This window comes from Alosa pseudoharengus, unplaced genomic scaffold, assembly GCF_046254945.1.
Source record: "Alosa pseudoharengus isolate Yale_2024_CS ecotype anadromous, Long Island Sound unplaced genomic scaffold, YU_APseudo_1.1 YU_APseudo_1.1_scf_9, whole genome shotgun sequence".
In the NCBI taxonomy this organism is placed as follows: domain Eukaryota; kingdom Metazoa; phylum Chordata; class Actinopteri; order Clupeiformes; family Clupeidae; genus Alosa; species Alosa pseudoharengus.
Genome location: NW_027468881.1, coordinates 14,297,034 through 14,313,823, shown reverse-complemented (window position 1 = coordinate 14,313,823; position 16,790 = coordinate 14,297,034). Strand labels below are relative to the sequence as shown.

At 44.4% G+C, this 16,790-nt stretch overlaps 1 protein-coding gene across 1 annotated transcript in view; it reads right to left on the bottom strand.

Annotated features, from left to right (window-relative positions):
* Positions 1-6,548, bottom strand: part of LOC143114099 (metabotropic glutamate receptor 4-like) — a 128,799-nt gene extending 122,251 nt beyond the window's left edge. Inside the window, exon 1 of the mRNA XM_076275555.1 lies at positions 6,258-6,548. Within this exon, the coding sequence (XP_076131670.1) occupies positions 6,258-6,533 (276 nt within the window). The 5' untranslated portion in view covers positions 6,534-6,548. The remainder of the gene's footprint in view (positions 1-6,257) is intronic.
* Between the last annotated feature and the right edge of the window lie 10,242 nt (positions 6,549-16,790).

Here is a 16,790-nt window from a genome sequence, read left to right as displayed (position 1 = left end):
GCTGGAGGGTGGTAATCAGGGAATTGGCTGAAGGGAGGTGAAGGAGAAGGTGCTGCAAGATAACAGTAGCCTACAGACTATTGGGAATCACTGAAGGTCACAATAAACAGAAAGACACACGCAATTGTGCTGCAGACCGTTAGCAGGAGATAACTGTGACTACAATATAGATGATACATATCTAAAAATACAAATATGCATACATGTTTTAAATATACTGTATATGAGGCATGCTGAGACCATGGAAAATTAAGCATATACTCTCAGGGAGGTGATATGAACAGAACAGGCCGCTACGGTGAAATATGCAGGCATGACGACCTGTGTCTGTGAGGGTCTGAGTCAATTAGCCTACCATCATCCAGGAACTGAAAAGGAATAAGTTTATCCCAACATTTGCGGGCTGTGTGGTACTTTCTGGAATGGTTTTTTGAACCAGGATTCTTTAGTCGAATGACCATCTAGTGAACCAGCCCAGGTTTGGCCATGACGCTGATAACATTACGTTCAAGCCTTCAGGGCGATTTTCCACCAAGCTTTGTGTGCGACTGTGTCCGCCACGTTGCCCATTGGTGTGAATGTGAACCTTTGAGAGATCCCGTGACTGGAGGTCACGGGGGTTCCCATACAAAGCTTGGTGGAAAACCACCCTCAGTCGTAACAAGATAGCACCCATCACTGATGTTGTCACAATTCGCAGCAGAAAGCCAGCTATCGTTTGTAATCCAATTATTGTGAAAAAAAAGTAACAGTGTTTCTGGGATGTGTGATGTGCTGAGGATGCATTAAGGTGCCCTAAGAATGAATCTTCATCAAAGCATCAAAGTCACTCAAATACCCTTCTCTCTTGGCTGTTTTTTATCAGAATGCACGTTTTTCATGTTTTCAACAAAACCTAACATCCATTTGGCTCTTCATTTTCTCAACACTTACAGTGCTTGCTTTGTAAATCAATGGACAAGGGCAGCGACAAACATCAATGAATCCAGATACATAAAACTGGAGAGCTTGTATTTACAGCTTGCGATGGCTGCCTGTGATGTGGCTGTGACTAATTACTCTGAGACGAGGGCAAGAGGCAGGTCGTTCGGAATCGATCCTTAACTGGGGCCTCTCCCCTCAATTACAACAGCAGCACGCCGTAAAGGTACCGTGAAGGTGACAGGGCAGACCTTAGAGGTCTAACTTGTCGAATGGTAATTCACCCACGCGCCCCCATGAAGGAGGCCAGGGAGAAAATCGAGGAGACACAAGGTTTTAAGCAATACACAGATGACCATTCAATTTTGATAAAGCAAAAATGGATTTTTATCTCAGTGTGATCCCCTGTGGGATATTTGCTTCCCGTCTTTATATCCTAAGCTCAATATCCATGATATGGCTGGCAGATTAAACGCGAAGACACTCTGAAGAGGTGAAATACAGATTATCCTAAATCTTATCAGAAAACTGCCTGTGGGTCAGACCACCTGGAATCTCATTTCAAGTCCGCTACGCATGCTGCAGATGCATACGAGCCAAGGTGGGATTGGTCTGTGCTGACTGTGACCACTGTTGCAGAGTATGAAAACTCTGGTCTCTTGCCGAAAGATTAGAGCCAAACTGGAGTGCAGATGCAGCTTAAGAGGCACAGCCAATTTTAAGAAGACGAAAGGAATGTACATTTTTTAACTCGACTGAAAAAGGAATTTCACGAGCAATCAGTAAACTCTACGGGACTCGTTCCCCCCAAAAAGGGATTAAACTGATGCTTGACCTCTTCTTCATATTTAGTTTCAGCATTGTCGTCTATTTTCAAAATACCAAGACTATATTAATCCCTGTTTAGATGGTTGGTTCACAACCTAATGAAATTACAGTGCATTTTTCAGGGAGGACTACTCGACTATTACCAAAGACCTCTTCTGAGTTTCCAGAAGTTACGATCCACCTCCATCCACTTTCTCAACTCCCCAACCATGCAACACTAAATCTGTCTGTGACATTTCACACTCACAAAGATGGCCAAGATCCAACATTCATGGCAGCTAAACTCTATGAGCTCATCTCACTGGTGAACAGAACGGCAGCAAGAGGACAACTGAAACAACCGAGAGGTAAGGAATAACGGCCGCCGAGGTGTCCTGTTATACGGAATTAATGGACGAGGGCGAGGGGCAAAAAACTCCCCGACGCGCAGCGGAGGGGAGTTGCCTCCGCCCGAGTCCATTAATTCCGTATAACTGGACACACCTCGAAGGCCGTTATCCCGCTTATCACCCGGTTGCCACTGTAAACACTGGAAACACGTGGTTCTGTTTAAAAAGAAGCTCACTAGTTCAGCTTGTTGTACAACTTTAGCATGGACAGTTAGCTTGTTTACAGTTGATTCCATTGTTGGGAAGCCTGCAACCAAAAGATTCTAGAGCGCTGCAACCGTCGTCCTACTATGGTTGTTATAGTTACCATTCATAAGCATTGATATGGAACGGTGTCCTGTTATTCAGAATTAAAGGCCACCCGCCAGCCAATCAGAAAAGAGTATTTCTTCTCTCCAGGTGATAACTGCCAATAACGCAGCCACGCCACCAAAGTGGTAGCACTTCAATTAAAAACCCGATCCTCATAAGGGAGTGTTCAAACAGCACCGCGGAGGTGGCGCATGGTATAGGCGGCTCGGGCTTACAGTAATTAGCCTTTTCGGTTGCCTGCGTGCACGCTTGTTTATGTAATGTTGTGGCCCCGGCTGATGAGAACATCTCTCCACAGACAGACAGCCAACTGGAGGAAGAGAGGGAGTGGGAAAAACACAGCCGAGACAAAAGGAGTAGGAGGGAGAGGGTGGGAGAGGACGGCTCAGGTCAGCTCCCTGAGCTGATATGTAATTTCTGGAGCCAAATATTCACCAAAACCACTTGGGAGATGATCCTGGAAGTGATGAATAACTCTCCTTTCGTCCATAAACACTCTGAATTAAGAGCAAACAGATTCCATAACCCATAAGAAAAGAACATCTAGAAAAAATCTCCTTAGCTCACTAGTTTTTCCTAGATAACAACTTAGGTTACAAACAACTCAAATGCCACAACTGTAGGCTTAACTAACCATGTGAATTAAGCTTAGATCATCTGCTTCCAAGAACAGAATTCTTAAATCTACCCAATGTGCCGTGATTTCAGTTGTGCCACCTCTTCTGCACAGCTATTCTGAGAGATATAATGAATATTAATCTGCTCATTACAGCTTCCTCCTCTGTGTACTTATCTCTGGTGTATGTAAGATGTTAATTCATATTCTCTTATGTAGGTAAGATGCTAATGTGCATTCTCTTTTGGCAGTGTATTACAGCTAGATAATCAAAAAGCACCCTACCTGTGTAACTATAAAGCATTGTTCTCATTTTTTTAGATACATTTTCACAATGTTTATTACTGATTGCACTATGCTGTGCATTACCTTGCATCATGCATTATGCATTGTTTAAGACCCAGCATGCATTATTCAAAATGAAATTCTTGGTGGAGAACTCCTAGAAATAGCTTTCACTTTAACTATGCTGCAGTGTCATAAAAATGAAATGACATAACATGATTGTTATAAAAGGCATGTCAGAATGTGCGCCACTAAATTGAGATTTTTCAATCCCATATAAGGCCTACCAGGTCTCCTGGTACATTTCCTGTATATAGAGTATGCATAGACTCCATAATTTCACAAAGATATGTAAGGTGGAAAACCATATGTGTACACATATTTAGGAAAAGCTAAAAAGATTGAGCTTTTTGAGTGATTCTTTTCCCTTTGATGAGGGCTGAGGATGACGGGAAAGCACAGCACACCCTTGTCAGCCCAAATGATGCTCGAATAGAGAGATGATTGAAGAGTTGTATAAGCTTAGAGAAGAGAGGCCACAAAAACATGCAAATAAGGTAAACAAAGCCGTGAGAAGAAGATCAAAAGAAACTGTGTGCCACAGTGCTCACATTACTCCCTACTTATGCTTGACCTTCTCTCTAAGGCAACAGAACTACTGCAGCTTGGCCGTGATAATGTGAAAGGAATAGCCCATACTGCAGTTGCAGATTTAAATTTTTACCTGCTTTAATACAGGCATCACTGTAATATACAAGCAGGGTTGTACATTCCTGATGGACCTAGATGTGCATTGTATATATGGCACTCTATATGCATATATGTAAAGTGTAAACTCAACCATTCAGGGGGAGGGTTTGTGGATCTAGACAGCTTTTAGACAGCGAAGAACATTTCACTCCTCATATTATTATACTCATACATCTGTTAGAAAAAAGTATGTGCTATCTGATGTCTCACTTCCACCAAATTGAATTCCGCAGAACAAATGTCCATACCATAGAGCACAATGCCAACATTTGAGCCTTTATGGTAGATACTGCACTTACATATTGATCTCGCTCAGCAACATCATGGTTCTACTGCAAATCACACCACTGAGGAGGAGTGTGACTCCAACATTTCCACTGATCATTAAAATCCACTGGACCGTCCAGGGCAAGGACGTCCTTCAAGTAAAAATCAAAAAAGGGGATAGCTCTGTGTGTCGCTAATGAAGAGGGCATTCGGGCAATCTCACAGTGAGGTGCTTGTGTGAACAGGGAAAGGAGGGTCGGAAAACACCCTCAAAGGTTTCTGGCCACGTGACATGACAAGGCCCGCTTGGCCACAGCTGCAGGAGACCCATTTGTAGTTTCCTCAGACTCCCACTGAACCTTCAAAGCATTCATCCTGTCTGTACTCCTTGGGCTTCTGAATTTGAGTGATGTTTTGAGAAGGGCTTAAAAGGTTCTGATCACAACATACCAGTCTTAGGCCAGTGGATGTTGTGGTGGGGTACCCAGCATGCAAAACATGTTACAAACATGTGTATTTGTACTCTGATGCATTACGACTGTATGAGAGCGCCAAACGAGATTGTAAATAGACATGTCACATTTTAGATTAAAATGATGATTAAATCACTGTTTAGTTCACAGTAAATCATAAAATAAGTAGTTCAATTTGACCATTTTGACATAAATATTACATAAATATAATTTTTTTTATGTTGTCTAAGGTCTTCAGAATGTTTGCAAAATATTCTTATAAAGTATGTATTTTTGTAAATGGAAAAGCCTTAGGCCAATATTGACATCAGTGTCTGCATCGTAGAATGTATTTATTTCAGAAAAACTTTTGTTCAAGCTGGCATTAAAACAATTGTGATGTTTCCCTTCTGAAATGCAATAGCTCAACAACTCATCGGGGCTTCCCAGTGTAAGGTCACATGCATGATTTCCTCTATTTAATTACATGAGACATCAGAAAGGGCTTGTCCCTAATGAATGTCATTAGTCTGAAAGGCTGACACGATGAGACACCTCTCTCCACGGACGAGCAAGAAACTACGTCTGAGAGAATTCTCTCACTCGCTAGCGGAAACAGATGGAGAGCTCTCCGAAGTTTCGAGTTCTGACCTCGAGGTCTTTCGGGGCAGCCTCGATGGGGGGAAAGATCAGGCTTTCACACAGTGCCTTACCGTCTGGCTTGCTTAGCCCCAGCCTCGTCACCTCAGTCGAGACAGTTGTTAAAAATCACCTTGTGTTCCTCCAGAACTTCTGACTAATCCCTCAATGAGTCAGTATGTGAGTCATGAATCTTGGGGCACTGAAAATGCACCCTGGCTCTTTTTTCTTCTTCTTCTTTTTGCAATTTACTACAGTTGAGTGGTGTTTTACTTTATAAATCACAATCACATTCGTTCAGACCTGCAAATATTGTAATCCAACCGAGTGTGATGTTTGCATTAATGCCAAAACGCTTTGCCACTGAATGCATCTCTACTGATAATAATCATATTGCAATGGTGTGCGAGTGGTGCCCTGAGCACAGAATGTAATTTAGTCCCAGCGCTGAGATATTTACTAACACTGTGAAAAAAAACACATTGGAAAGGAATGGAGACAGAATAAGCAATCCAACAAGAAACAACACAGGTGAAACAAACCCAGTTTGCCATAGTACCTCTTCTAAACACTCAATGGGATTTGCACACAAGACTCTTGACACATAAGGGCTTGATGAGTAAGAGCCTAAATCAGAGAGGCGCCCTACCTTAAAGAGACGCACACAATGTTGACCTCCATGATGGACAAAGCAACGCCAGAGTGCCATAACACCTCTTATAATCACTCAAAGGGATTCACACATGATTCTTGACACACAAGGGGTTGATGGGAGGTGAGAACCAAGAGGCATCCTACCTTGAAGAGACGCAGAATGTTGGCCACCATGATGGACACAGAGCTGGACGAGGCCCCGATGACGCCCACCACGCGCTCGGGCTTGGTGATGATTGGCGGGCCGCCACTCAGGCACTTGACGTCGGTGCCGTCCTTCTCGATGAGCGCCTGCACGAAGGTGAGCGACTGCTCCAGTGCGTGGGTGTCGCGCGAGCACGTGTCCAGGATGCGCGCGCCCAGCGTGATGTTGGGCAGCAGCTCATTGTCGTTGTTGATGCGGTCGAGCGCGAAGAGCATGGCCTCCAGCCGGTGGATGCCCTTCTCCTTCTTCAGCTCACCGCAGGCCTTGCCGTCGTGCCCGCGGGCGTGTACGGGGAACAGGCCACCCAGGGAGATGTCGCCGTCGATTCGGATAGAGTTGAGGTGCGGGTGTCCCGGCGCCCGAGGCTTGGCCGCCTTGCTGACCGCCACCACGGGGAAGAGGAGGAGGATGCCGGCCAGTGCAATCAGTAGCTGACAAGAGCTGCCACTGCCACTGCCGCCTCGCCACTGCCGGGTAATGGAGTCTATCAAATGGCCCCCGGGCACAGACATGGTGAAGGCTAGACTCTGGAAAAAAGGTGCCTGTTTGGCTTGAAGTCCAAATAAAAAGCAGAGGTAAAAAATGGGATGACACACAACCCCCCTGATAAGTGTTGAAGGTTAACTACAATATTTCCCTTCTGAAGCAGAATTTAAAAAATAATTTTAAAAAATCGTCAAATATCTGCTCTCATATCTCTCGGCAGCTTTGGCAGCACGACAGAAAATACTTAATTACTTAAGGGATGTATCTCCTTTGAAAATGTTTTATTTTTTATTTTTTTGACTGGAGAGTTTCACTTACTCTCTCACTCTCTCCTGGCTGGGGTGGAGGGAAGGCTCTCCGAGACCTAAGCAGTCTGACACGAGGCATGAGCCTGTCCATAGAGAAGCACCTCAGAAGGCATCCGGAAAGAAAGGTGGAAAGTATAAGCTTCTTTTCCTTTCTCCTAAGGGGGAGGAATCTTCTCTTGCTTCTTACTCTGCAGGGGAAAGGAAGCTGATGCTTTGTCTCTGTGTTTTTGTAGTTGTTGTTGTTGTTGTTGATGATGATGTTTTTTGTCAGTCCAACCTGGCTCTGAGTTCTGCTAGTATGTCCTCTCTAGGCCTCCATACAGAAACGAATCCTGCAAGATAAAAACGAGGTGAGTGAGTGAGTAAAGAGGAGAGTGAGAAAGTGTGTGTCAGAAGCACATGTGTACCAGATCCTTTTCAGCAGCTCTGACAGATGGCCTAAATGATGTTCCCTTTCTCTGTTCTTTTTTGTCCCTTTCCCTTATTCACTTTGAGTCCTCTGAGGCACATCCCCTTCTGATTTCATGAAACACCCGGATGTCGTTTGAAAAGCCCTTAACTCCCACTCAGTGATTTCCAATCTAATGAATGTCAGAGACACTTTTCACCAACAACCCCCAGAGTTGGCAAGAACAACCACTGTTCTTCGCATTTTCCTACTTAATACCGCACTCATGGTGTCACATACATATGAAAGTTGGTATCAGTGAGCCGACTCACCACACACAAAAAATCACACAGAATAATCATGTTCGCTACATCAAAATAATAAAAAAAACATTTATTCTAAAGCTGTGTTGTAGAGATGAGTTATTGTTCAGGCCTCCAGAATCAATGATGCAGTGCTACTCAGCAGGATTCCATAGGCTTCCTCCCATTTGCCTCCCACGTCCTTCAAGTACAGGGGCCTCAAGGGTGTTACTAAGTATCTCTTCAAACACACAGAGAGAGTGGCGCAGATCATATGTGTATCAAACTATGAATTATTCCAATTATTTAATTATCTAAATGTCTTACATCAGCCTACACCGCAACAAAATCAGTAGGCCTACAGTCTTGTTCTGATTTAAGGTAAGGTAAGGTAAGGTAGGTTTATTTACGTATATAGCGCATTCTTATGCACTGGCGAGTGCAACCCAAAGCACTCAAATGTGTGTGGTAAACTAAAGCATACTCCAATAGTAGTTTAACAGGTAGCACAAGGTTGCAATGACACAAAGGCCAGGAGTTCAACTCCCATGAAGCACACATACTTCTTCACCTGTGTTATAAGTCACTTTGGAAACAGGTATCTCATAAATATATGATTAAGGAAGTCCCTTGACAGGACTCATCCACCCTCTTTCTAATATCAGCACAGCCCACTGTAATAGTACAAACCTAAAGTCTTGTGTTGGTAGTGGGAGGCTAAATTCAACCACCAAGAATAGAGCCAGGCTGGGGACTATGCTCCTGCAAGAGTTCATGTTATAGCACCCAGTAAATCCCACTCTGATTACAGCCTCCTGTTCTTCACGCTCCACCCCACCTCTCTTTCTTCTCTCTCTCTCTCTCTCTCTCTCTCTCTCTCTCTCTCTCTCTCTCTCTCTCTCTCTCACACACACACTCTTTCTCTCACACTCTCAAAAGCACCCACCTGGTGGCTGTAAATCTGAGCTTCGTGCCTTTCAAGTGTTGCCCACCTAGCCTAGTCTATGGCATGCCTGGGAGATTGATGCACCCAGTATATTAAATAAGAGATGGAGTGCCATCAAAGCACGTTGTTGCTGTACCTACCGCATATAAGAGGCAAGCAGCCTTTGAAGTCTGTTGATGGGAAGTGGATGAGGCCTTTTCTCTTTTACAGTGTATCTCCTCACTAGTGTTTTATATTCCCTCACTCTTCTGCATAGACATAATGTTGTGATGGGGTGAGGTGGGGTGGGATGGGGGCAAGTAGGTGTTACAGTGTAATCTACTGACTGCAAAAGAGAAGCTGAAAAAAAACAGCTAAAGAGACCACATTGTTTACAAACATAGAGATGTATATGCTGTCAGCACTGACAATCAAACACCCTATAGTGTAATATTGATAGACATTGGCCCTCATTTATCAACTGTGTGTAGAAACCAGCGTAGATTCTGGGGCTCACGTGTGATTCATGAAACGTTCGTATCACTCCAAGCGTAAGAATAAACGGTAACACTTTACTTGACACTGTCATGACAGTATCGACATAAGAGTGACATGACACTGTCATGACACATGAACCCTAAACCTAACCCTAACCTTTAACCCTAACCCTAACTCAAACCCTAACCCAATCCTAACCCTAACTCTAACCCTAACTTGTTATGACAAAAACAAAATGACATGTCATAAATGTTTATGACTTGTTTATGACACGTTCATGATAATGTCATGTCACTCTTATGTCGACACTGTCAAGTAAAGTGTAACCGAATAAACTTGTGTTGGTAAATGTGGCGGCTGAAAACAAGCGCAATTTAAATATCATGCCCCTATATATGCTCATTTTATATTCTTTATTCTTTATTTCATTCTTTATTATAGGCCTCGTCCCTAGAATTTACGAACATACTTTATTTTCACAGAGATAACGCATCATACTACAAATGCATTCATGACAAAACCATACGGCACCTGCCATTTGCCCCTTGAAAAAAAAAATATTTATTGACTGTTATTGACTGTTGCTAGCCTGACGAGCCAGACCCATATTAAAATGTAGGGTCTGGGCACTCACTGTTCACAGTGCTCAGTCCGAGGGGCGGGATAATCGGTTGTCTTTCAAATTCCCTCTGCACGAAATAGGACAGCGCTGAGTCCCATGCGTTTTCCCACCAGCGGAGCTAGTTGGCTAGTTCAAACTTTTGCCAACTTAAAACAAGCTTAACTCGTGTCACACTGTTGGCCAACAGCAACATCCATCTTCTTTGTTTTCAAGTAGCAGGGAATTCAAGCCAAACCGTTGCAACTCTGCCATCAATCATTATGTTAAGCCCGCCTAACGACTCTATACACGATTTGATTGGCCTAATAGAAGTTTAATTTTTCGAGCTCACAAGCCAACGGAGAGTTGCTAGACTAGCCCTGGAAGCAAATGTAATTTGCTGCCGCTAGGGTGTGTCTAGATTTGTAGGCTAGACTGTTGCGCTTTCCAAAGAGAAAGTAATTCTCTCCACATAGTCTATGGCTATCCTAAGTCATCGAATGTGTCAACATAAGCTACATTAAGGCAAGTATAGGCTACAAAACTGCAGGAAAAGTCTTACGTCCAAGATATTCCATGAATTCAACTCTTCAACTTTCTAATCCTCCACCGATTTACTGCTGCACCGCGCCATGCCGCCTCAAAAACTTGCGTACACGAGTTAAGACTTGACATGAGATTCGAACGTAGCCACCGCTCACGTTCAAATTGAGAAATGCCATGCTTTGTGTGGAAATGAGCATACGGTCACACATTCATTTCATAAATGAGGGCCAACGTGCTAGTTATGGGGAAACACCAGTGGGCCTCAGCCTCCTTAGCACCTGTGCACTGTCATACACTGAGCTACAGTAGCCATCAGACTCACATAAAGGATTTATTCCCTTATTTATTTAGAACCAAGTAACTAAAATAAATATCGCCATTAAAATAAACATTTAAACAAAACATAACTTTTTGAAAGTGTACATTGTCCGAGTATGAATTAATCAATACTCCCTGCCACTTCATCTTGGGCCTTAAAAACTAAGTCCAGTCTCTCCCCTGGATAAGAAAAAGCTCCTCTATCAGCTGTCCAAGCAGCTCATGGACTTCCGACCCCTTCATTAATATTTTGACAATATTCCTCAGCAGGCATTGATTTTTCCTGCAGTGTGCCAAGCACAGAGGTGGATAATTGGCCGTCCAGGCTCCTCCCGAGGGGCCGCTGTGACACGCGCTCAGCATGATCGGTGATGGGCGACGACAGGACTGTTTAAATAGAGTCATGCGGACGGCTGGCGACACCACAGTCATCCCTGCCTGAGCCGGGGCAGCAGCAGCAGCGTTGGAGCCAGAGCGCGGAGCCACACTTCGTGAATTATAGACATCACTGCAGGCTGATGCGCATTCCCCGTGCGCGTTCTGCCTTTTTCTGTTGTTGTATTTCGGTCATCAAATTAAATAATAAAGACGTGGACCAGTGTGCTCCAATAACTTTGCTGAGGCCCCTTGTACGGCCCTGGTCTTCTTCCCCAAAGAGCCCTTCCGTTGGGATCGGGAAAAGAGGGAAAATGTATATCACTGTGCTCAGATCATCCTCCTAAAATACAGCATCTATAATAGATGAGGGCTTCCCAGCTGAATAGCTACATCTCATTGAAGGGGAGGCCTGAGAATTGGGACCCTTTATAGTGCCTACGTGGAAGACGAGGAGTAGAGAAGCAGAGAGAGAAAGAGAGAGTGAGAGACTGTGTGTGTGTGTTTGTTTGTATGTGTGCATGCTTGCGCGTGTGTATGTATTCAAGTGTATGTGTGTGTGTGTGTCTGTGTATGTGTGTGTGAGTGTGTGTGTTTGCATCTCTGTGTGTGTGCCTCTGGGTGTCTGAGCAACTGGCATGCCTTTTGTGTAAAATAGGACCCAGAAGATGAGGAGACAGATGCCCAGTCTCCACAGAGGATAAGCGTGGCTCAGTAGGCTCTAACCAGCAAGGGCCGTTTGTCCCATAAACATCGTCCAAGACGAAATCCCCATCCTTCCCTCCCTCTCCTCCTCCTCCTCCCTCTCCTCCTCCTCCTCCCTCCTGCTCCTCCTCCTCCACCTCCTCCCTGCATGTATGAAGCACACAGTAAATATTTTGCCGCCTGATATAATGAGCCTGATTGGATTTCCGGTGCTATTTTCACAGCCTCCGCCACGGCAATCTGGGTGGCCTTAAATAGAGCATTAATTTTTAGACCGTCTTTGTTCGCACCCTGGCTCGTGATGATCACCTTCTCAGATACAATTTTATGAGATTATTATCAGCGTGCCGTAACACGACTAGGATGCAGGCAGGCAGTGCCACGTTATCTGCAGTTAATTTTGAATCTGGAGCTCAAACACTCAAGCGTTCATTATAGTCATGAAAAGGCAGGAGGAGAGTAACAACATTGATGATCATTGTTGTTTCCAGGGGGCGGGGGAGGGGGGAATTTTTCCTTTTTCTCAAATGACTTGCCTTGTGAAGAAGTGGTGGGTTTGTAGCTGTATGTCAGAATGATGTGCTAGCTACTGTCAGGGTGATGCATAGCAAACTAGCCACAGCGAAGACGGAAATTTGCGACGCGTGTTGATGAAATGTTGTTGGATGGACAGTGTGTGTGTGTGTGTGTGTGTGTGTGTGTGTCTTCACAGTCAAGTGTGCCCGCCATCCCCACCCCCACCCCTACTCCAGCACAGGAATGCCCATGCAGCCAATGGCAGAGTGATATTAGAAGGACACCCAGTGTTTGTGAGTGTGTGTTTATGTGTTTATGTGTGTATGTGTGTGTTTAAGTGAATGTGTTTACTTGCTCCTGCTCCAGCACACAGACGCCCACCCAGCCAGTGTCAACAGCCGTGTGCTTCAGCCACGCTCTGTGCCGCAAGACTTGGGCTCGACGGCACGCAGCGCGCAGTGACAACTTCGCCAGCTGTTTGCATCGCAAGCCCCAGATGGAGGGCGTAAATAAACAGCTTCTGCTCACGGTACACGGAGGCTGAATGCACACTGCACTGAGAGAATGAGGGTGATGGTGCTGAGGTCAATACTAAACCTCTGACCCCATACTGAGAGAGAGAAACAGAGAGACAGAGAGAGAGAGAGAGAGAGAGAGAGATGTGAGTAAATATAGTATACATACACACACATTCTCAGACCCAGGAGAGGTTGTTTTTCTCTCCACAGCTTAACCCTTACCGGTTGTAATTATCTTGTGTGTGTTCCTTTCCTGGATATTAACTGAAATAAAGATCAGCATCTGAGGGCCAATTGAGGTCAGCTATGCTCAGGGTTAGAGCCTGATTCTCTATCATACAACACACAAATGAGTTAGAAAGTGGATAAGAGGGATTCTTTTGTTTTATTAAAGGCTTTTGAGCTTGCAGCTGTCCTCAGACTGCTTGAGGTATCATAGAGGATATATCTACATATACAATGTTTGAATGTGGGAGCGTAAGCGCTTATTAATAGGCAATTATAATGAATTAAAGAGTGCAGACTTCCAAGAAAGCCAAATGCTGTATCTTGCAACGTTAGCTAAAGTAAAGCAATGTCAGGTCGCCCCATGAGTCAAAGCCGCTCCAAAATGTAATGGGTTCTTTTTTTGCCCATTTTCCACCCTTCCACCAAAGTTTCCTGAAAATTGAGCGGGTAATTTTTGTGTAACACTGCTGCACACAGACAAACAAAATGTTTAATAGAGGTCATAACTGTGATAAGATTAATCTAACCTTGGGGAAAAGTCATAATCATACACATTTGAATGTATGAACAAGCATCTCTCAGCTCTGTATTCCATGGGAGACTCTCACCCTCTTTCAACAGCCCAGCCTACTCACTCACTCTCTGTGTCTCTATGACAGGATAAATGGCAGCACAGAGGGGGCAACATGTTATTGTTCTTAACCAGAAAAAGAACCGACCGTACTACCTGACAATGAACATACAGTACAGGAGTGAGGGAGCACACTGACTGCATCAAGAGTAAATGGCCCATCACCTTGCAACTACAGTTTGGAATCGACAGTGAAAGAGAGAGACAGGCTAATTCCGGCTCTCCTCAAATGAATGGCTTGAGAGAACACCGAATACCATGTGAACCCCCACCCCACCCCATCCACATCACACTCAATACCTCCCCCCCCCCCACCCCACCCTCGGTCTAGTGCTGAGCAGCCATGCATCTGACAGTGATATTATAATCTGACAGCACGCCGGCGTATGGCCTGTACGGCTCATCGGCTTTACACTCAACCCACAAACAGTGGAGAGGATCATATGCTATGTGTGTGTGTGTTGGGTGTGTGTGTGTGTGTGTGTGGGGGGGGGGGGGGGGGGGGTGAACTTTTGTGTTCTGGGTGAGTGCAAATCAGCCTCTCAATAAATCTCCCATCACACGTATGTCGGCATTGTATACATTTCTTATAACATCAAAACAATTAGATTATTTTCCCACGCCACTTCCCTGAACAATGATGTTTTTTCCACCCCACGCCGTGACGTAAGCTAAGTAGAAATATGCTTTGCTACAACACAGTGTACTCTCTCTCTCTCTCTCTTTCTCTCTCTCTTTCATACAAGACACAAACATACACACACATTACAAAAATCAATGGCAAAGCCTTGGGTAACCATGGGAACACATAAAAGTCCTCTACCTTCATTGAGCAAAGCTTCTGGAGCTGAGACTATTACTGCAGCTGCAGAAACTAGCTAGCTGAGTTAGAATTGATTTTCTGTCCAGCTAACAGAAGGCCACAAATCTCACTCAAAGTAATGTTTCTCAACAGTTCATAACCAGACACTGGACTGTTGTATTGTGACCCATTCTGTTTGATTGTGTGTATAAATGGCTCTGCTGGTTATTTTTACAGAAATTGTTCATCTCCCATTGCCACGTTGTGGTCACTTACTGCTATATATTGACCAGTAGCCTGATAAGACGTCGCAAGAGATCTCTCTTAATGGCCATCATTACACTTAAAAGAGGTCCCTTTAAAAACTGGAAGTCCCCAGCGAAGGAGAGCCCCAACAGATCCCGAGACTTAGCTCTCATCCTCCCCTCGGGGCCTGTGAGAGCGTGTGAAGGCAGTTGGCAGTCGGCAGCCTGATGCCTGTTACCTAACAGATCATCTATTATAAATGAAGCTGTGAGGAGGCCGAGGCCACAGCTGAACGACCTCACACTGAAGTCTTCTCTCTTTCTCTCTCTCTTTTTCTTTTTTTTTATTTTGGTTTGGTTTGGTATGGAGCTGGGTGGAGAATGGGCAAAATGACTAGCTGCCAGAAAATCCAAGACATTCACCAAATTCATAAAGGTTGCCTGCATTCCCCATTTTGTTGCGCAATACGTTTGAATTTTTAACACAATTCATTGGGTGAGAAGTTCACTGAGTAGCAAATCACAGTAGTGGTAATCAACTTCGTTGGCCTTTATGTGAGAACAGATCACAGAGCCGATATATCAGGTGAGATATTACAGCTGTTGTACCTACCTCAGGTTCTAGTAGATGTCTAGTGCTCATACATCCATATTGATATTTTGAAAACAAGATGAAAAGAAAATGGACAAGGGAGTTCCATTACATTTAGAAAAATAAGTAAACAAAGCTGGCTAAGATTTCACTTTGCGAGGTAGCACAGGAATATTACAGAAACTACCACACCTAGTAGTAGAAACCATATGATACAGCATTGTACTGACCCAATTATCCTTAATGCCTCTCAAAGGTCTCAATGTTACCCTTACTGTGGTTTTATCACCAGGCACCGCTGCAGTCTTAAGGTTAGACCCAGAATAAGTACCTCCGACTTAGCTTAAGAACCAGGAGCATGCCCTGTTGGTACACCTGGCCTGCTGTCTCTTATCTTACACTCTCTGACATTGTGTGAGAATTGATGGCCAGATGACTCAGGTGTAACCCCAGTGCCCCGAACAGCACTCAACAAGCTCCGACTGGGACCCAGAATTCATCAGGAAAACCCCCTGAGGGAGGAAGAGTGAGTGTCCGACCGACCGGCAGGGTCGCTGGAGGTCTGATATTGTTGCACGGCCGTATAAAGCTCCCTTCCATTTATCTGACCATTTACAAAAGCACTTCACCAGTCATCAGGAGCGTAGTACTTCACATCCTCCATCTAAAAACCCTCCTCCACTAGCCCTCAGGCCGGAAGGATCACCAATCCTCTCTGCATCCCAGAGAGAGAGAGAGAGAGAGATGGAAAGGGAAAGAGAGGGAGAGAGAGAAAGAGAGGTGTGGTAGGGAGAGGGAGAGTATGAGAGAGGAAGAGGCCATGAGAAAACAATAAAAAAACAGTAGAAAGGAGGAGTGAGGGCCAGAGAGAATGCTGATTCACTCATTAGTAGTTTGTTCATGTAAAACTGCAATTTTCATTAACAAACAGAGTCCTCTGTGCTTCCTTGGGCTAATGAGGCGACTGATGCAATGGTTCTTCTGCAGGCACTTCCTTCTACAATATGGATTTGCATCACAGAGGAAAGAGGCCACAGCCACACTTGTGTGTGTGTGTGTGTATGTGTGTGCGCGCGTCGCAACAAAAAAAATATTTTACATTCACATGCATTTTTATGCTTCTAATCTATAACATAGACTATTCTGGCCACATTCAAAGTGAGTTTTACATTTTTCTTTTTTTTCACTCGTCCTATCCAGAGATACATCCAAGATATCCAAGGTTTTTATTGCATGATCAAAATTTCTATTAGAGTCTTTCCTTTGTGCCATTAAGGGAGTCGCAGGCTTTGCTTTAAAAACTCTCTAGGCTAAGACTCTGTGTTACTTTCTATTCCTTTTAAATCTCTTGTCAGTGGCTCGGCATTGTGTCTCCGAGTTCTACATGCATTATTGCTAGACTAATGGAATGCAGGAAGTGATGAGTGCTTCGTGTCAGGCCTTAATTAGAGACCTTTTCTAAATCGGATCGGAGTGATGCAACACTTA